The sequence below is a fragment of the Colias eurytheme genome, chromosome 11 (genome assembly GCF_061535395.1).
Source record: "Colias eurytheme isolate Ceu_HAF_F1 chromosome 11, ilColEury1 Martin Lab GWU primary, whole genome shotgun sequence".
NCBI classification, from domain to species: Eukaryota; Metazoa; Arthropoda; class Insecta; order Lepidoptera; family Pieridae; genus Colias; species Colias eurytheme.
The window spans coordinates 5310185-5333321 of record NC_142990.1 but is presented as its reverse complement, the minus strand read 5'-3'; the positions used below and the strand labels follow the sequence as shown (position 1 = coordinate 5333321).

Sequence of the window (23137 nt, the reverse complement as noted above, 5' to 3'; positions counted from 1 at the left end):
GTAAACTTGATATAAACTAAATACATATCATCAAATTCATATTAATACCCAAAAGTGTAATAAATATGAAAGCATCTATTAAAAATATTAGTTTACTAATTATTTAATATGTATAAGTATTAAAAAAGGATAATATAACACAAGTAATAAAGTTATTAGTTACTTATCTTTTAAGCGGACTCATGTTGATGTAATTTCACTTATTTCGATGACATTTTAATTGTTTTAAATAAAAAAATGCGTATGGCACCCATTTAACAACGAATAAAACGTCTTGCAATAAAAAAATTATGTCTGATGGATCTATCTAAAGGCAAAAGATTAAAAATTACGCGTTAAAAATGACTAAAGTTAAGTATAATATCTTCCTGTGTAGATAAGATAAGATGCGCACTAATAAACGCAACCACTACCGCCAGCCAGACAGCCCGGACTCTAACCGAAATAGCAAGAGAAACAGCATATCAAAAACCCAACTATACTAAAATGACTTTTTTTAAAACGTTGGTAGCTCCCGTACCATAGGCTTAGTTACCGCGGTGAAACAGCTCGTTCCACTGGGAATTTCCTTTGACCATGCGGGCGGGAAATTAGAGTAGATAATAGATATATTAGTATTAGTAAAATAACAATAGGTACGATTTTGATATACGTAATAAAATAACAACGATATAGGTATGGAAAACAGTTTTATTTTTAAAGATACATATTATTAAGTATGTGTCAGTGCATAATGGAGTGTTTGCAATTATTACTAAGTATTTACTTACTTTTATATGAAAAAAAAAATCTTTGATATTCTGTACTCCAATGCACAATAAATAAAAAATAAGTATAATTTGTAAATCACTTATTTTTCATTTACTCTCATCCTTATCCTAATTATTATTTACAAAAGTATGTACATTTTTGTAGAATAGATACTCTAATTATTATTATTTAATATTTACCTTCTAATTTTGTTTTCGATATAGAAATGTTATAAGACGAAAATAATTACCTACCAATTGTATTTTTATTAAGAAATTAATCTGGGTATCAATATTACTCGTTATTAGATGTATAAAATCGATTAAAAATCTGTTATTATCTGTTAAGCTAAGGCTAAGCTTAACATCCTCACGGATTTAGCCGTAGTACAGCTTTAGCCTTAGCCATATGAAGGTAAATTTACCATTTGTAGAGATATTTTTTCGAATTTGAAGGACAGATAAAAGATAACGGGCACTTACTACCTAATTAAATAAATATTTCATGATCAAAAATTAAATTAAAATAGTTATAATATAATTACACATACAATAGTTACAATATAGTATTATTTACACGCCTTAAATTAATTTATAATTTAGATGGAGTCCAGTCCCTGTAATACAACAATCACTCAACGTTTTTCTTTTATCACAACCAAATTGCCTCTCCATTAAAGCTTTGTCAAGATAATTTTCACATCTAATACCTACAATTAATTTTGATGTTATGGCACAGCTACCTGCTGCAGTTGTCATAGAAACTTGCAGAACCTCTGTTGGGGATTTCGGCAAATTCTCGCTTTGGTGTACACAGCTTGCTAGTGAAGTCTACATTACGCTTCCTGTAAAAAAGTAAATAGATTTTTGTTAGGTTACATATTATAATTACTTAATACTTAATAATATAAATCTGAAAAAGAGTTTGCTTGTTAGAGAGCGCTGTTTTAAGGAGCTACTGGACCTTAATGGACTTTTCAAAAATTATTTTACTGTTGAAAAGGTAGGTTCGTTTCAGGGACGTGATCCCCGAGTGCTATAGGCTATTTATTATGTACCACAGACGAAGCCAGGGTGGACCGCTTGTAGAAAGAAGAATTAAGATAAAAATCTTGAAAAATAAACAATGGCTCTGCTGAAAACGACATTTTAAGTATTTAGTATATAAAAAAAAGATTACCCTCTACTAGGAAGCTCCATTTGATCAACGATAACAGACTTCACATACAGCCGGTCATTACACCACAATATGCACAGAGATCGTGGTTCTAGTACATTCATATCGTACTCCCACGATAGCTCTACCTGGAAATAAAGATGTTTTTAATTAATACTTAAAATAAAGTAAGTATCTAGAGGTTTAGGCTATACTATAATATACTTTTGATATCTATGTTTGGCAGTGCAAACGCGAAGTTTTGATATTTGTATTTAAATTGATTCTGGTATTTTTAGATGTAAAAAAAAAACAGTTTTGTATAAACAATATCAATGGTGCTGAAACATTTAATATTAAAAAATATGTAAGTACTTACTTTTCGAACTTTGCCGCCTAAATCCATAGGATGTGTTACAACAATGGTATATGAAGTACCGTGCTCCAATCTATAAAAGAGGACTTTATGAAAACATTTGCCCATACTAAATTTTAATTAAAATATTATAATAACTATGCCTTACTTGACGTAATTGCTAGGTGTAAGATCCATTCCTCTGATCACACCTTTATCTGATAATAAAGTCACTTTCAAAAATCCCTGTAAAAGAGAAGATATGTTTGATAACAATAAAAATAAAAACGTAAACGGGTATTTAGTACTAATTATAATATGTATTTATTTGCATGTACCTGAACCCACGATTCAGCGCCTTTAGGATTGGCCAAATGTATGGAGATTTTGTAGTGCCTTTCTGTAAAATATAAATTTAAATTAAAAAATAGTATAAGTTACGATATCTATATGTACAATATATGAAATACTTATTTGCCAGTATCGAGATGTAATGCTTACGACAGTATGGTTGTTCCTTGCCGGTGTTCAGGAAATATTTCGCGCCAATTGTTTCTTGTTCCTCAGAAGGATAAACTTCATTTTCTGTTTGATTGTTCTTGTTTGTGATTAGTCCAGGTGAGCTATCTGCATGGAATCTGCAAATAACGGTACATAAAGTATTTCTTCGTAGCAGCGTCTCAATTCTTTGGTCCGACTTACAAACAAAATGATTTTGTTTAGAAGGATGCATAAGGATGCATAAAATATTTTTATCTTCAAATATTAAATTATTCAGATATTTTAATTTTATTACTTGTATCGTAAATGATGCTGTGAACTGTAAGGTACAATATATGCATATATCTAATTCGCAACTATAATAAAAATTCTACTTGTTAAAATAACTGTTTGTATAATACGACATACCCCATTATTGCGCAGCCGTGTCCACAGTGAAAGCATTTGCCATCAAGAAAATGTTGATATGACGGACATTGATGACCTAAAATATAGTTTACAAGATCATGAATACTTGAGATATCATTTATATCACAAATTAGGAGTTTTCATGTTTTACCTATATATGGACATTTCCCATTGATTGATTCAGTAAAGAGCTTAATAGCCCGGACGTGATTGCAGGCTACGAGGACGCGAGAAGCCTCTTCAAGTCCTTGTTTGACCAAAGTGAGAGGTATCAAGGGTCCCTCAGTTATATCACAACCGGGTTGTTCCTTTCCATTGTTTGGATAGAAATCCAGATGTCCAACTGGTTGCGACATCCCATATCCTGCCATAAACACAAAATCTGTCGCACGCGTGGAATAAACACGTCGGATGATTAGTTAGAGCAATAAATAAATAAAATATATAATACTATACATAAATATATACAATGGAGGATGACCTACGAGCAAAATAGCACACATATTTACACATAGATAATATACATAAATAACATAAATATGTTAATTTGTTAGTAGAAAATAGCAAGGAAGCTCTTATAAAATATTATATCACGTTATCTAACTATTTGATGAATTTGTATGAGTGTTATATAGTGCAGGTTAAAAAGCGTATATATATTGTGTTATTTAACATGTGAAGGTTTATATCATAATATTATAAGTAGTTACCTAAAAGGAATATGCTTTTTCCATCTGTATGTATGACGTCGACTAGTTGCGCGTCAGTTGGATCGAGGCGCACATGGGTAGGCATTCCTTGAAAGTAAGGTTCAGCAGGATCGAGTCCTGTAATTCTTCCTAAATCCTAATAACAAAGAAGCTAAATCAAGGACAATATGATGTATGTGATAGTTTTTTTCTCGAGTAAATAACAAACATGTTTTTGCTGTAGTATTATCTATATACCTGTATTCTTTCGCCTGCGTAACCAGCGGTATGAGCTCCCAATGAGTGTCCAATAATATGTACATCAAGAGGATTGAGACCATGTTCCTTCTGTAAAATGAAATTTCATATTTATTTTAGATATATACAGTAGGTAAGTACATAACACAGGTATTTCACATACAAAATAGAACTTTCACTCCACTTTCTACATTTTTACGTTGATCTTTATAATTTTTAAATATTTATTAAGCGATTTCACATTGCATTTTGAATTGACAAATATTAACATTTACTTACAATAATTAAGTACATATTTAATATGAAACTCAAAGTGTTACCTTGTTTAAGACTATGTATCAATACAGTAGTGGAATATACCTGCAATGTGTTGACAAAATGCGCCACTTCAAGACCAACCAATCGAGTATTGGCTGTAGCTTGGGTGTAGAGCGGAAGACTCCCGCCAGCCCAGTCTACTACGATGACGTTAAAATCTCCAGCTTTTACTAATTCATCCTTCATTTCGCTGACCTAAAATATATATTAATTATTACGAAAAATAATAAAGTAGCCTCCTCTTTTCAACTTGACTTCTTAAAAAAACTTTCTATTTTGATTACATACACACGAAACAGTTATGTTTTTTACGTTACTATGATAATATAATTATATAAATGCTAATTTCAAAAAGTGTATCGTATACTCGTAATTTTTTTTCTTCTTGTCTTACCCAGTTTGATAAAGGTGTGTCGATAAAGCCGTGTATAATCATCTTAGTTAGACGTCGAGGACTAAAGTTTGACTTTATTATTGTTTTATTAACATTGACATTTAACAGTTGTCCATCCGTTGGGTTCTTTTTGGAGTATAAGATGAACCTGGAATAAATAGATTAGATTTCTGTTAGAGAGTAGTCGTGGCGAGTATTAGATAAGAATATTGGTTAAGTTAAATGGAATCCAGCTTTATAGACCTTAATCAGGCATTTGTTAATTCTATGCAAAAACCTTAAAATACTAGTGTAGGTTCAGTGTAGTTATACTAGTGTAGTTCATTATATTAGTTGAGTTTTCAGTTATATAACTATTGTAGATGGTAGGGTGTTTTAGGTACCTACCTAATTCTTCAAAATAATAAACTTACCTGGTATTAATTACTACTCTCGGTAGAGGAAATACGTTAAAAGGCCGGTGAATAAGGTGGTACCAGCTGCGTGTAATGTTGAGACAACCCAGTTCATCATAACATCGCGTTTCGTTCTCAACTGTGGCATCGGGGAAAAATAGTAAATAAACAACAAATAACAAACGAATATTACGAACTGAAATGATCGTAAAATAGACAATAGACAATTAAATCAACAATATTATAGACAGGTTATAGGTACATGTTGTATCTTCATCTATTAATTTCAAGTCTTTTAGTTATACTATGTGTTAAAATTCACTGTAATCATGTGTCTACGGGAAGTAATACTGGTTTGCCAGACTTTGTTTACTTAGTAGGTCGAGGTAAAAGACCTGTAGAAAGTGCATTTTTAATTTCGATATATTAAATCTTAATATTAAAGAGATTGGATGAATTATTATAAATATTCAATATGCGATAAACACAATAATTATCGTATTATGAAAACAAGAATGCTCTGATGTGAGATCGTAGCAGCTACGGTAAAAGGTTGATGATGCAAATCCATAAAAAGGCTTTATGTATGTGTTAATATTACAACATGTAAAATCTGTTGCAATAAATATTAACGATCAATTGCATCTGCATCATTTGAAATACAGTTACATAACTAACAGGGTAGCCAAGGTATGTTGACTTCTATGCGGTCTGAGCGAGCCCAGTTGAAGGGGTCAAGGATTCCTCCGAAAGCAGGTTGTAATCCCAACAGTATGCACCACAGCATCACTCGGAGATGCCTGTCAGTCAAATGTAGCCTCCGCATGGTATATCTAAAATAAAATGAGTGATGTAGTAGTAAAAATCATTCGAACTTATATCTAAAAAATATGAATATGATAAGCAAGCATGAGCGATCGTAATAACATTTGTGCACATACACTGAAAAAATATCATGTCAATATATGCTAAATTTATGTTAATGTTGCAATATTTGTAAATAATGAAATTGGGATGCTATTTTCCTGGTATCGGTTTTCTAAATTTGTGTGAGTAAATAGCATATGTTTATTATTTTAGCGATTGTGATAATTATTAAATAACATATCGATGGAATATTATACTTCTTCATATTATCTCGTATTTCAATTACTGTGAATGTGATTGTGACGTGTGAGATCTTAACTAAATTTTTATCTTACAAAACTTTATCGTCTAACGAAATATGAGATCAATGCACTAGGTACATAGTTGCAAGTTTATAACAAAAGAAAACGCAATACAAACTCAAGTCACGACTAAATGATTTGTTGCAATTAAATTGAACAATTTGAAAACATTGATATTATTAAGGATTGCGTAAATTTTATTAATGACTGCAATTTGTTTATCAACCGATAGACCGATTTAACTATTATACAACCGACGAGTTTTGAGTTAATAGAGCATGCCCGATACATCTATGTACGATAATACTAAAATCAGGAATTTCCGCTTCAGAATTAGTTCATAACATTTATAATAATACATTGACGCTAATTGACAATACATATTTTCATCTGTAATAATGGATGATATTTAAACTTCAGCAAACTTTTTTTCTAAAGAGTAAGAAATTTTTAAATTAAAGAAAAAGTCATATCTTACGGTAAGGTTGGATAACTTATATTTATACTATATCGATATCGGAGTCATATTTTGCAAATGTTAAATAAATTCATTTTGACCAACTGTATTATCCATGTTAATTAAGTGACGACAAAAACTTTCGTTCAAACAATAATTGAGTACCTACTCTAGTGATGGCACCGATGACATCAATGCCCCTGTTGTCTAAGTTTTCTAGAATTTGTTCAGCTTGTAAGAATTTACCACGCTCTTAGTACTTAACGTTTAAGAAAGTATCGGTTATTGTGTGTAGTTATCTTGCTTCTTATTCTTTACTTTCTCCTAGACTAGTGTCTAATTATTAATTTGATAAACTTTTGTATATTACCAGTCAAATTATAAACCACAATAGAACGAAATATATAAAATTGATTTACGTAATATTCAAATGAAAGTGGCTTGCTTGCGAGTTGCGTGCCTAAATAGCTTCTCAATTTATTTCATTACCAAATTTTGATTAGGATGGACTGTGGCTACAGCAACAAAGGTTACGAGAAGGTCACGACAATGCAAAACCATAACATTGTAAAGCGACCGCGAGCGAGTCTGAATTAATTAATTATTTCGAAAGCGACAATGCATATTATAACAGTTGATATTAATTCATGATATAATTCACTTTCACTTTAATATTGTTTCAGATGATTCTTTCCTTGATTAAATCTTCGATCAGATAGTCTGATGAATTCTTACCGCGTGGTCGCTTTGAAAAAATACTCTGATTATATATTACCTATAATCTTATTATTATTATGCATTACGGAAGTGTTTCCTATATGATGCAATGTTGATGGTCTGATATAATGCAAGAATAGGGAAACTGCGGTTATGCGATAGGTCAGTAATGATAGTTCGATTCGTTTATTCGCCCGAGGTTTTATTGCATGCAATACGTATGAAACATATTTTTTTACACACTTATTTAGTTTTAATAATTATGGTGATACGATTTGTATAAACATAAAAACCTCCGGAAATAAAGATAAATAAGAAAACACCATTTTAAAGTTAGATATAAGGGTTTTCTATATGAAATCCTGCATTACCAATATGTTAGCGATGTTCATTATTTCACGTAGGTATATTCATACAAAATTTATGCTTTTATTTACCTTATTGAAATGTATCTATGCAAATTTTATTCTCAGACCAAATTGGCTCCTTTGGTAACACTTGTAATTACAAATTATATAACTGTAAACAATTAGTAAACATACCAATTTGCAACAAGAAATATTGATTTACAATAGAGAGATCATGAAAGGAAATAGCCAAGACTTTCTAACCAATAAATGGAAGATATATATGTATTTACAGTAAAGTGCTTAAAATGCATGCTGCAAGAATACGTTGAGGTCAGATAACCGTATGCTATTCATACCGTAAGTGGCTATTGAGTGTAAGTCTAACAACCAGACTGGGTCACAGATAGCCTAGAATGTAAAGTGTGCAATAAAGCCCTTCGACGTTACCGGTTCGATTTCTCATTTGTTAATGCGAAATGCGTGTTAGAAAATAATAAGGTAATAAAAATAGTACATAAGGATCGCTGCATTTATAGTCCAACCCATCGAGTGCATGCAGCAAAGCAGTCAGAATCTTGGCTTGGATAGATGTTCAGGAAGTATTTCTGGGTTGCAGATCTATAAAATCAGAAAAATATTCATAAAAACCACACATTTAGAAGCACAGAGGAACATATACAATCACCTTGAAGTTATGTAGGTACTAAACACACTATTGAATTTGCCAATATAAATAAAATGTAGGATTTACTTTGCATTTTAACGGCAGATCGTAAAATTGTCTGTTGACATAAATCCAACACAATTCGATGTTATAGATCACATTTGTAAAATAGTATATAAACGAAATAAAGTAAAATTTATATTTTAGTGTTTTTATGTTATAAATAACTTATAAATAAATGTCAAAAGAAAAATAATCTTTTATTATGTTAATACGAATTATACCTAACATTATAAATAATGGATGTTACACATTATTTCTTACAAATTTGTAAAATGATGTATCATTTACATATTAGGAAAGGTCAAACCTATAATTATATAAGAAAGGTTTATTAAATTTATAAACGTAGGCATTTCTGTCTGGCCTTCTTTGACTACTGGTTAACCTACATTTTGTTTTAAGGTCATTCGAGATTGAAAGATTAAAAATACCATTTATAAAAAATTAAAGTCATATTAGTGTTTACAATGTGATTAAAATATGTCAAAACAAATGTTTAAGAACACTCATTATATTTTTCAATGTTTTAGAATGGAACAAACATCAAAAGCTCATTACGTTTGAGTTTGTATTATTCATGAAATTCCTTGATGTTCCGCTAATTAAACTAGGTTATCGCCAATTGTTTTCTATTTTTTTTAATCTCAATCAATCTGTTAATTATAATCTTAATAAGTATGTTAATAAATATCGAAATGTTTGTCACATTGGCGCTAGAATTTACAGATTATTGGTGTAGTTAAAGTTGATTATAATAGTAAATCATAACAAGCAATACCTTTAATACATTTTATGTGTTTGATAAAAGATTATATTTATATGTATTAACAAGTATGTTGCACGTGATTAAATGTTTATTCCCGGTAGTAGAGGCAGTGATCATAAACCTTTAATTAGTTACAATGTATAAGTTATTTTTGAAGTAAGATCAAAATTCTTATACAATAGAGTATAATAGATAAATAAATCTATGATTTTTATTGCGCTTGCAGACTTTATTATCATCAAATTTGTTGCAGCAGCCATAACAATAAATAACACGCAACAAATAAAAGTAGCATGTCATGCAATACATTTGATGTTGTATATTTGTAAATACCGATTAACTATAAGGAATTAAACCTTGACAAGTATTACGAAAATTATGTATTCAATAGATAAAAGTCATAATGGACATCATCCTTTCTCTTCTAGTCTCATGGTCAAATTTATATTTGTAGTGCGATCATTGACCTTTATGGCCGAATAAACTTCGAAAAAAGTGGGTAAATGTGACTGGTAGGAGTAAATATCGGAATGTCTCGCAGGTCAACTTTCCCTGCATTTCTTAATTAAAGTTAGGAGCATTATATCAAGTCAAAATACTATTCGTGGTTAATCAAATTTCTAACAGAAACTAATAACTTCGACTCGACTGATTTTAGTTTCGAATTCACAGCCAAGTTTTTTTACATCAAATAAATAACAGCTTTTCTGCAATTTTATAATGTTAACCAAAAAAGTAATTGATAAAATAAAACAAAATGTTTACGTAAAATCTATTTCTTTATGTACATAGAGTCGACGAGTGAAAGAGTTCAACGCGTTGGTATACGCTATGCAAGGGTTATCATTTTTTCAAAGACAATAAAGTTATTAAAAGTATTAAAACTAAAATTTAAGGATACTCCTACATAAAGATATTGATATTTTAAATTATTTTATTCGATTAACTATCTGTATAAATCTAAATCTATGTTTCTTTTTAAATTATTGTTACATATATATATAATTTATTTAATCATATACTAGCAGTTAAATGTCTTAATTAATAAAATAAATATGATATATATCTCTATTGGCAGCCCTAGCAGTTACACACATTCTTTCTAGAATCAGATATGTTACATAAACACAATTAATGTTATTTTTCTTATTTATATAAAATAGATTAAAATTGAATTAAGTGAATGAGGTGCAAATTTAACAAAAAATAAATAAAATTGAATTATGTAATAGATAGATCAGCGTAGCAAATTGATATGAAAAAAGGTCTATTATAATTTTTAACAAAAAACACTATTGAACTACAAATTAAATTAAATTTAATGGAAAAAAATATACAACATAGACAAATTTAATCGTTTCTTTATAACCGAAATGAGGTTTCAGAAACCCATCTTTTTAAATGTACTTTTTTTCAACTTTCCTTTTTTTTTATGTAGATTGTAGAGATCTTAGAGTATGTAGAGATATTAATATTAAGGCTATCCATTATTATTTGACTAATTACTAAATAACATAGTATTTTCATTTATTCATTGTTAAAGTATAATCTAATCTAAATACAAGATAAGAAGTATAATATATGTGGGAGAAATCCCGAACTCGACTATAGTGACCCGATTCGAGTGGATGAAGCGAAAGTGGTAGGACTGGTTCGTGAAAGGTGTCCAATTCGATCGACCAACCTGTATCTATCTATTATGTACAACATAATTCGATTGTTTTATATGGAGTGTAATTACTACTAGTTGTGTATAAATTATATGCTTTATATGCGAAAACTATTATGTAAACATCGGTTTAATTTTTATTCGACAAAACATATTTTAGACTATATAAATAGCATTCAGAACCGATAATTTCCTTATCTTTATATGATATTTTTATTTTAAAAGGCAAAAATTGCGTCATAAGCTTAATTTTCATAAATGTATAAGTCATTTCAGCATGTGACTTTTAAGCTGTTTGTAAAAGTATATTATATGTAAGGAAGTGATTTTTGTGATCTCGATTAACATTATTCTGCGTAGATCTTAGAAATATTATTTGCTCTCATGAAGATGCTATCAAAGTTGGAGATGTATGTGGTCTTAATACAAACATTCTAGGTCGTGTCTCATTAAATAAGGTATTCTTATTGTTGTGTAAAAGTGAAATTATTAAAAATACTTTAGTGTATAGCAAAAAAATGTTTATTTAATATAATTATTTTATATGATTGAGTAATGTCATGTTCTTTGTCACTAATCAAAGCTTTGGCTGTGTTTAATTGCTTTGTTATAACCACACGTAGTTTAGATAACTTAACTAAGAGAAGACAGTTACAGCAAAGCACGAATGAATGATTTAGAATCTTTCTTGATGCATTTTCCATAAATAATTATAAACAATACTTCATAGTTCATACTAAGTTAACTGCAGCTTTCCCTATGCTTGTCAAAGCGGTCATTGTCAAGAACGACCGCCTGCTTCAAATTTGTTTTAAAATAATTCTGTAAATTTTATTATATTTATTTTAATTTTATCATGTTATGTAGAGTATCAAATAAAGTGTTCGAATATTAGGTTTAATCAAAAATAATTCATTATTTTTTTATTTAAAAATTTACGATCTCATTTTGAAAGCTACAATATGTACTGTAATGTAATATAATATACCGTCCCATTATTATACAACTTAAATATTGTCACAATATTTTATATTTCCGAAGGTCAAATACAATTATTATCGAAATTTACATAGAGTTCATTACAATAGAATAAATACTAAAGTAGATTTTAAATGTCTCACACTAATCCTTTCTAGGTATTATATTTAACTTGATTATGTGCTCGATGTATTTAACAGTTCAATATTTACTATAGGTTGACACTGATTTTGTAGATATATTAAAAAAATCCTTGACATGTTCTATAATTGAAACAGCCATATGGTTTAAATCTAACCAATTATTTGAAGGTTATACAAATTGAAATAATAGATTTGATTTTAGCTTAACTAACCTTTTTAATATGGATTTATAAAAACTAATGCGATTCTTAACTCGTACTATATTTTAACATCATCTTGAATAGTAATTTTATAGCATTGTCTATCATAAATATAATCTAGCAATCGTTTTGCTTACTGATGAATCTATTTTTTATGGTCCATTGGCTACAATACAAACGTTCTAGTATTAACTTCCTCGGTTGCGATGGAACGTTACATTACGTGAATACATATATGTAACATAGTTTATGTTTTGAAATGCCTTCAAACGACATAGGATCTTTAAGGATACCTATTGTAGTATGTATTGTTACTGTTTTTTTTGTAATATCTACTTGTCAAGTATGTTAAAATAAGCCAGTGTAGAAGGAGTTAATTAATGTATGATATAATTATAAGTTGATAAACGTCTCATGTCTAACTTTTATACGAAAGTAAGTAGGTATTTTAATATCTTTGAAGTTGTGATTAAACGAAAGTGTTTTCTCTCAAGTCTCAGTGCTCAGGGCGAGTTCGATTTACCTCGACTAGCGATGTATTGAGTTACATAGATACTTACTAAATGAAAGTTATTAGAAAATTATTGGGTGCAATAACACTTGAGGTATTAAGCTAGATAACCAGTTTAGTCTGAATAACGTAACTAACAATACGCTATAGTTAGAGTTTTTGTTACTTTAGTTAACGTAGGTACTTATTAATGATACTCAGCAATCGTTGAAGTTTAGATTGTTAATTTTATATCATAGAACTAGCAAATGAGTTTGTAGACACATAAGTATCTTCTTATTTCTGGTTGGTTGTTTAAATTTTGTAAGAATATTTGTCATTTTCTCAATACTAACATATCATTTCATAGAGCCAATCAAGCGCTATGTGAAATTAATATCGTTTATTGTGAAATGATCAGCAGCCATTGTGTAAACTATATTGATACCGTGGTAAACCTATTGCAAGACAAAGTCATTGATTTTTTAATGCTTGTTCGTTACGCTCTAATAAATGTAGCGTCAGGCCTAGAAACATCTTTATTCTTTACACTACTTACTAATTATTGATAAAATAATTGCCAGTGATTGACATCATCGGCAAAGCCGGTTAATTTATATGTTCGAATTTAAAATAAGTTTTAATTAAAAATAACTATGATGTTGTGGCTCGAAATATTTTTTTTTTGTCTCTTTAATAATTCTTGACTCATATGTTGTAGTGTTATTTTATATTTCTATCTGACCTAACCTGCCTCTGTGTCTTTTAAATAACTAATTCCGATGTGAACACTGATATTGATTTTCACTCATAAATAAACTAAATGTCAAAAACATCCAAGTCAATCGACACGTTTTCTATTAAAAATAAATGACATCTTGACCGATTGCGAGTACCTACCTAAATCAAACGATTGCATACACATTGCAGCCCGCAATCATTAAATTCTTTTAGCTATCGTGTTTGTATATGTAAATGTTTGTTTACATTTAATACTGTTACACAAGAAATATCACAGGTACATGACAATTGCTTAATTTACGGGCACCGTTACAAGCTTGCAAGTCAATAGACTTCCTATGTTGTTATACTATATGACATGCATGTACATCGTTAGAAATGTGTCATTAAGTCTTTGTTGGCGATATTATGGTATAATAGTTTAGGAGCGCCGAACTAGAACTCACACGACGTAACTGTTATGTCACGAAGTTACCTGTACATTGAGGTCAGCAGTCGGTCGGTAGTGTGGTCATTAGGCCACTATTTTGAGGTCTTGTCAACACAATGAAGTTTAATTGAAAACGGGAATGGTCTTCCTCATAATAAACATCTTTAATGTTTGTATTCATATATATCATGAGCAGGCTGGTGATTCCGGATTGTCTTTCAAATATATATGCCTACAATACATATAGTATGTGGCTGTTGGTTTATGTTATGTATTTAAGAATAAATAAAAAAGTAAGTACCTACAATAATTGCAGTGTATGTATAATATTTCCAGCAAAAAGTAAAATTTTGATATCTTAGAGGCTTATTAAAATTATTTAAGTGAGTAATAATATTTAAGTGATATACTTATTAAAAGTTTTTAAGTGTATTTAACGCTTTCTGACTGTTTCACCTGAAAGCCATGTTAGAACCTAAAAATAAATTCGTATAAACATAATGCTAAATTATTACACCGGACAAATACCGTGACACTGTCACTTGTTTTATTTTTAAAACAAACAAAAGACGGTTTGGTAGCGAGATAGCAGTAAAATATAATGTGATATTGTTCTATGAAGTATTGCTTAAATGCGTTGCAATGGTTGCGAATCTGATGGTATATAATTACGTATATTTAGTGCTCGCTACGGTAAAGTGGAAGGTCAAAAATAATATAGGATAAGCATTAACATTGACAAAGTAGAGTATCGCAAATCTAATGTACCTTGGCCAGTTATTCTATTCAAATGTATTCAATTTTAGCGTTGCCCTTATACGTTATGTTTCATTATCATATATCAAAAATATGACTAGATAATATATATTGCAATAAATGGAATAATTATTTAAATCTTTACCCATCAGCTAAAACGTCTATAAATTATTTTTACTATCAAAATTATGTATTGAGGTGAGTGCAATATAGTTTAATAATCTTCGGTGAAGAGGTTTAACATTTTTATAGATTTGTGGCTTTAAAAGTATTATAATTTTTATTGTATTCTTGTGTACTTTCACATGAATTATTTTGCACAACTTGGAAAAAAATTGGTAAACTACTAAAGAGCTGTGCTCTGTAATTTTGAAAACTGACACTGAATAAATTATTATATTAATTGAATGAAGCAAGTTGAGGTTACTATTATTATAAAACATTGTTTACCTTCAGTGTTATACCTTTCCAATTGGCTTAGTGATATAAAATCATAATTTATAACATTCCATTTGAGGCAGCCTTCCCGTATGAAATTGTTCATACGTAGAGTTATTGCATAATCATACATAATTTACATAATTATATTTTACGATTTTTTAATGATGATAATGTTTGTATTATTAATGTTGTTTTGTAAATTTTAAGTGATAGTGAAAATTTGAGTATCATAAACCTTTACACTGTACTTTACACTTACAATATTTATGTATCATGAATTTATGCAAATGCATATTAAATGAAAAAATAATAAATATATAACGCAAATCCATGTGTCCGTTCATGGGCGTAGCTAGCCATGGGCTCAGGGTGGGGCAATCATATAAAATAATATGTAACTAAAAACAGTACCCGAGGTCTTATCCCGGTTAAATTTTAGGGTTCCAAACCTCAAAAGGAAAAAACGGCACCCTTAGAGGATCACTTTGTTGTCCGTCTGTCTGTCTGTTTATCTTTAAACTTTTTTCTCAGGAACGCGTAGAGATATGAAGCTGAAATTAATATTAAATACTAATGTCTACCGTCCCTTGAAGCTGTGAAAAAATCAAACTTATAAACCAACGCAATCAAAAGATACAGCCGTTTATGCTGTAAAATTTCGCAAATTGCGACTTTCGCAAGGGTACCTACAGGGTACTTTCTGTGAACACAGAATCTTGAAATTTGGTAAGAAGCAACATCTTATATGACAGATAGAAGAATAATTGTGGAAAGTATAAATTTTCTGTAACAACATATTATAAACAGGCTCATACGCAACCATCGGTGCGCAAGTTCAACTCGCGGTTTTTATTTCATAATAAAAGCCGGCCAAGTGCGAGTCGGACTCGCGCACCGAGGGTTCCGTACAAACCTGCAAGGTTTGTTACAGCTTAAAGGTATTATAGACCTGAGTATTTGGTATGAATTTCAATTTAATACCTCTACGCGTTTATGAGGAAATGGGTAGTAAGTTTAAAATTATTAAAAAAAATATATTATGTGATGTAACTAAAAATTTATGGTTTTCGTAATTTTTCCTTTATCTATGCTATATGACGTTGCTTCGTACCAAATTTCAAGATTCTGAGTTCACGGGAAGCACCCTGTAGGTTTTGATTCCCTTGCAAGTGTCGAAAATTTGCGGCATAAACGGCTGTATCTTTTGATTGCGTTGGCTTAGAAGTTCTTTTGATTGAGTTAGACCTGAGTAATTGATATAAATTTCAGCTTCATACCTCCACGCGTTCCTGAGAAAAAGGGTCTTGACAGACGGACGGACGGACAACAAAGTGATCCTATAAGGGTTCCGTTTTTTCCTTTTGAGGTACGGAACCCTAAAAAATGGCCAGAAGGGTCTGGCTGGGTGTTTTAGGGACAACACCCGGCCTTGTATCAAGAAATAAGTTAACAGTTGTGTCTTCTAGATACTACATGGATGTAGTTAATAGTAGACACAACCAAAAAACCGGCCAAGTGCGAATCGAACTCACAGACCGAGGGTTCTATACAAACATGTTTTTTTTGTTGTTACTTTAAATTTATGCTTTTCGGGAAGTACCCTGTAGGTTTTGTTTCTTGGGACCCTTTCGATAATTGAATTTTTTTGCAAAAGCGGCTGTATCTTTTTGATTGCTTTGCCTAGTAGTTGGATTTTTCATTTTTTTTTTCCTTCAAAGGATCTTAGATTTGAGTATTCGATAATGTTTTAAACAATACATCCACGCGTTCCTGATAAAAAAAGGTGTTGATAAACATATGTTTGGGGCTACTTTATTATAAAGTTTAGCTTTCTATAAATACAATAATTTGATTTATTAATTTCTTTTTTACCATGAAATATAGTTTAAAAAGTTTTTGGCCAATATCTCAAAAACTATCCACTTTGGGGCAAAAGTTATTAATGTGACCTTTTTTGTAGAGAATAAAATTTCGCATCTTTTCTACCTTTCGTAAATCTGAATGTTTTCCATTGCCCATATTTTTTTAGTATAGAACGTTTAATGTACGTTTTTTTAGTTTGTTGAATTTGTACCATTATAATACTATGCATGCCTTGAAATTTTCGATTTAACGCCCAACATAAAACGTTCTAATTATAACTCAAAAAGTACGGGCATTAGAAAAAAAAATCAAACAAATACTGTATTGTAGAAAATAAAGTGCTCTTAAAAAATGAATAGATGCATTTTATTGATTAATCAAATATTTTAAGAGTTATTAGCCAAAAACGATAAACCGGTTCATTAAATAGGCCATAAATCGTAAACGGTAAGTTTTACAAAAAAGTTTACAAGATGAAAAAGATGCGAATTTAATTCTCTACAAAAAAGTCATAATAATTTTTTCCCTAAAGTAAAAGAGAGAAATTCCTTCCTCGGAGAAATCGGAAAAAAAGATTGCGCTTGTGTACGCATAAGATAAATCATACCAGCTTTTTGTTTTGATCGCATTTTTTTGTCTACTGATGACTTTTGAGTGTGAATTTCTTACAAATATTAAGTATATAGTTAGTACCTAGATATTTTAGTTTTTTAAATTTGGTTAGGTACCTTCCAGGTCAGAGCCAGGGTGGGGCAAGCGCCCCACCCTGCCCCACCGTGGCTACGCCCATGTGTCCGTTAAATTATAGAAGGGGTATGAATGGTTGATATATTTCCGTACGTATTGTTTGAACGACGATCTCAAAGGACCACAGTCCAATGCTCTTGTGTAATGCGTTTATGTCTGTATTTGTACTGCATAATGCATAGCTGCCGCATCAAATGATACGATTGTACAAATCATGCTATTGAATCTTTACACTTAGCCGATTCTTCCTGGTGATCCCAACCCGGCATATATATTACTGAACCAAACAACAACAAAGATGCTCTGATGTCTGCTAAAAATAATAAACGAATCTGGTAGTCCATTGCGTAACTATATGGTCAAGGCTTTGCCCAGTTTTTTTATTACTCATATTATTAATTGTAAGTCTGTTCTTGCCCTCAGATCACTGTATGTCGATCATATTAATGCGGGTTTTGTAATGTATAGTGACGCGCTCTTCCGGTCAGGCGAAAACGCGTTTGATACAATGCGAATTCTTATTGCCATTGATGTAATACATTATACTAAATTGTTGGTATAACATGGTTGAACTAAGTAATAATGTAAGGTGTAGCAATGTGTTTTGTGGATCTAAAAATAAATAATTGTTTGGATTCTAATGCAAAAATAGAAATGTAGAGACGTTTCTTTAGACGAGTGTCGTATTTTTATTTTAGCTATTCAACTAGGTAAATAAACCCACTTACTATCTATGTACTCGTACTATTAGGTTAACGTTACCGTTGATTTAAGCATTATTTGCGGCGATAATATTTTATTCAATCAAAGTAGGTCCCACCTTACAGTGAAAATTTTAGTTATTTATTTTTGTTATGTGCTGCTTATACCGTCTAGGGAATTCTTATATATTTGACAAATTATTTGAGAAAGGAACTGAATATTATTTGAACTTGAACTTAAAAATTATTTTAGCAATTCTAAGAATGTTTTCTAACCAAATCGTTATTGTATGTCTATATATTATGTAGAAACTATAAGTTTAGGCTGAGTTTATTTGAGTGAATAAATAAATTTATTATTTTTATTACAAAGCAGCTTTACATATTTCACCTACTGTATGGTAAGTTGTGTAAAGGTCGTGGATCAATGAATAAGTCAAATTACGTCAATAATTATAAGCGTATCCATGAGTTGCTATATCGTATCGTGCTTTGATTTCATTAACGTTTTCACAATTATTTTTATCAGAGGTCGAATAATAACGAAAGCTAATAAGCGTAATTATCTCATAAATAAGATCTGATTATAAAAATGTATAAAATCTGCAATTCATTCTTCTCATATAATTATATATATTATTTCTTTAATAATAACAAACTAACAACAATTTAATGCGTAAAGTTTAGTAAAAATTCTTAACACGAATGTGCAGTATAAATAAATTGTTTCCTTGTTGCTTTCACACATAATAAATGGGTGAGTCGAAGATAATTGTGGTCTTACAAGTTTTCCTTGTATTGATAATGTGGACTCTGGGAAATTAAAGAAAACACAGAGAGCATCAAACTTTAAGTGCTAGTACAACAAACTAGTAACATATATGATAGAGTGTACAAAGGTGAATTAAAAGTTCTTATGAGATGGATTAATTACCAATAGAACTACAGATTCTTTCATTGGAACAATCTTCTATGAAGGTATTTTCCATATTAAATACATAGTAAGTTATAACAATATCTAATGTTGTTTTATAATTGTTTAATAATTGTTTCTTTCTATTCCAAAATTTATTACGAACTAGAATAAATTTAGATTATAGATAAATATTGTATCACAAGTGTTTTTTTCATTATATTATCTATTAGGAAATTGTGAATGTTAGATATTATGTTTGAATGATCAAGTAACCCCTTACGTCTCTACCATTTTCTAAGCTGTGCAAAAATTATATACTTGGATGTGTAAGGAGGATAAATTGTAGCCCGAGGAAGTACTAAGACCACTTTATATACCAGTTGGGGTAAAGCTGAGGCAATAAATGATTAAGCCGGGATGACACAACGCGACTGTGCGGGTGAACTGGTTTTTATGCTACATGCGTTGAAATATTCTGGAATTGAATTTCTTTTAAAGAATATTTATTATTTACAATAAAGATACACCATTTTACAATTTGTTCAAATAATAATCGTACGTTATTATTTAAGATTTTTTTGGCTGTAATAATTGTTATTTTTATTTTTATTTTAGAAGGTTCTAGTGATTAGAAAGCGATGCGTGCTGTAAATCTATGAGCAGTTCGTTACAAGGAGGAACCCGCTTGCCTAACACATTGAACGTGCACGGCTTTCAGAGTGGAGGACCAAGGCTTCGAGACAATATATATTGGGTAACACTAATCGTGTTATTGATCGAAACATTTAATTGCTAGGTCAGATAGATAAAATTACATTAAAGCGTAATTTTTAATAAATATCTATTTACCTACGCTTCAACACAACTAAATTGAAACTATTGGATGTGATTACTTTAAGAATTTTGCATTATAATTATAATAGACGAAGTGTAAATTATATATATTTAAGATTTAATCATAATTTTAAAGTATTACGCTGCGTATAATTGCAGTTTGCAGTGAGGCATGCATCGATGGCCGCAGTAACGTTACAATCGCAAAATAAAGTTAGTTACGAACTCGGAAGTGTTTCCTTGAATTATCCATTTCCATTTTCGAGAAAATTTTAATAACAAACGCTTAACACGTAAGGCACGCAATTATTCTCTCATATTATTGTAACCATTTGCGAACAATTATCGTCGTAATTTAAGTGATGTAATGGTTGTTAAAGCTAACTTTAATAATCTCCTCGGATGATTGTTAGTGCTTTTGCTAACTCTTTATTTAAGATTAATTGCTTTGCTTTAATTAAAAGTGCGCCAGTTATGTATTAAGCTTATTCAATAGTTCTATATATTAATTTATGTTCTAATCAGATTTCGAATAATATAAATGATTACTTAATTTACAGTTAACAAAAATTAATTAATTATACTTTTAAAATTTGGTTTAGGTAGGTTCAGGTGCAGACCGTACAAACCCAAGGAAATTTTGTATAATTTGAGGTAAGTATTTCGTTAAAATTTTACAATAATTAATATCGGCAGCAATAGATTTCTCACTTGAATAGCAAAGGTCGTATAATTATTTACTTGATGAAGAAAGAATTACCTCATATGGTTAACATACATTGCCGGCTGCGTGCTTCTAGAACGCATACTTATTACATGTTTCAGTTGCCTTTAAAAGTGCCCTACATAACATAATGCTTGATTTATTGTATTTTAAACTCACCGAAATATAAAACAGCTGTTTTGACACACGAGCAATTTATACTTGTCTTAGATAGGCTAGTAACTCACATAAACAAACACGACAGGATAATAGTGTTCTATTAGCTGTTATAAAACTGATTTTATAATATCTAAATATGTATCGGTAGGGCTGAATGTACACTTTGAATGGGAATTGCTTTAAATGGAATCACGTAATTTCGGAACGTTTTCAAGTGTTGTAAGAGGCCGCGTGCACTGCGCGGGAAAGTTTTATGTTAACTGCCTTAGTGCTTGCTGCTGGTTAGTGGTTTGTCTCCACTCTTGTTTATCGTTCGGTTGCGACGCCGACGGTCGATGCCATCACTGTTACAAGAAAAGTTGGGCACTAGATTTAGCTTTCATATTTTGTAAGCTGAACACTAGATAGTGTTAGCTTTCAAAATTTGTCTTTGTTTCTTTAAGTAATCATCTGTTTAGTAACATTGTAGGAAGATTAGTGATTAAGTAAATTGAGGCAATTTAAAAAAAAAATCTCAAAACGTAGGTATTGTTCTGAGTTTTGTTTTTTTGTTATGTTTAATTTAACAGGTTTGACTCTATGTAAAATAAAGTGAATGAAAATAAAACATAAACCTAACATAGAGTTTCAAATATACTAATATAAATATTATGTAAACTAATATTAACATAGAGTTTAATGAATTAAAGACAAAAGCCAAGGCTCTGTATCTACATAACATTGCACATGAAAAATGCAGTCTGGTATAAACTATAAACATATCATGTCGAAATTTTCGTGTCACAAACAGAGCGTAAATTCCGAGCCAAGCCCGCCAAATATGTTCGTGGCCTTGACATGAACAAAGTGTTAACTAGACAACCATAAATAAATTATGTGATGTCGACAAACAAGCTGGAGTTAAATGCAAGAGATTAGTGATTGATTATCGTTTCTGTCCTAACTTCTCTATTGAGCCCGTGTTTTGTATCTGGTGATACAGCCGTTTATTTTGTGCTTTGACAATGCACAGATAAATGTCCATGCAATCTACATTATAATTTCATAAAAATGATAATGCTTTGATAACTAAAAAAAGAAATTAATACCTAATAACTTTTCGCCATCTATTTATTCTAGCCTGAACCAGCCTAAATTCGCAGTACATTGTTCCTATCTATATTACTGTACACTTTGATTTTTTTCTATACCTACTGAAAGAGTAAAACAAACATGAATATGTCAACAACCAAGAGACATTTGCTATAACCTTTTTGCAGCAGTGGAATGGGGAAACTTATCTGGTGCAATAGTCAGGGTCACTAATCACTGCGTAAACGTGCCGTCAAACTGAATTTTAACGTACGAGCGCCTTCTAAAGTGGAACTTGCAATGTACATATTATTTCGAAAGAAAGAAGTTTACACGATATTAGGCACACAAAATATAACTATATCATGATATATGTGTTGCTACAACTGAAATCTGTGTCCCAATCTACACGCAATAATCTGTATCTGATGCAGCAAGAGCAACGAAAGGAATGGCGCCAAGACCCACTTTAGCATTAGATACGTTGCAAAATTTGTGTTTTGAATATGCTCTATCAATATAATAGATGTCTGCCTACGTATATATTACAGCTTCTTAATATTTTAATAGGGAAATAGAACCACAGCTTTTCACTGAAATGTCAATAAAAGCTCTGCTCACCTATAACAAAACTATCATAAAAATTTCTAAGTAATAAACTATTTTATTGATACCTAACTAGATATTATGTATTGGTGTTAAGTTCCAAAATTGCTGAAGTAAATCAGTTTGTTCAAAGATTAATATTATCTAATTTTGAACGTGTATACAAGTAGTAAAATACGTTGAATTCTACTCTTATCTTTACGCATCAGGTTCAATTACTTCATATTATACAATGAACGTAAATACCTACCTACACGTA

General features: G+C 30.4%; 1 protein-coding gene across 6 annotated transcripts; it reads right to left on the bottom strand.

Moving 5' to 3' along the window:
* Positions 1-1071: 1071 nt before the first annotated feature.
* Positions 1072-21474, bottom strand: LOC149904555 (pancreatic triacylglycerol lipase-like). 6 transcript variants are annotated; one of them, XM_090107599.1, is made up of 16 exons: positions 21202-21230; positions 8431-8534; positions 5902-6056; positions 5242-5362; positions 4829-4976; positions 4477-4629; positions 4117-4206; positions 3880-4015; positions 3321-3551; positions 3170-3245; positions 2762-2898; positions 2599-2660; positions 2430-2506; positions 2285-2354; positions 1930-2054; positions 1072-1594 (listed from the first exon to the last, which is right to left on the bottom strand). In XM_090107599.1, the coding sequence occupies exons 2-16, from the start codon at positions 8469-8471 to the stop codon at positions 1489-1491; spliced, it is 1728 nt and encodes a 575-aa protein (XP_089963725.1). In that variant the 5' UTR covers positions 8472-8534; positions 21202-21230; the 3' UTR covers positions 1072-1488. The 6 variants fall into 6 exon arrangements, with proteins under 6 accessions (XP_089963725.1, XP_089963727.1, XP_089963728.1 ...); XM_090107601.1 differs by lacking the exon at positions 8431-8534 and having other exon boundaries at positions 21202-21474; XM_090107602.1 differs by lacking the exons at positions 8431-8534; positions 21202-21230 and adding an exon at positions 21270-21474.
* Between the last annotated feature and the right edge of the window lie 1663 nt (positions 21475-23137).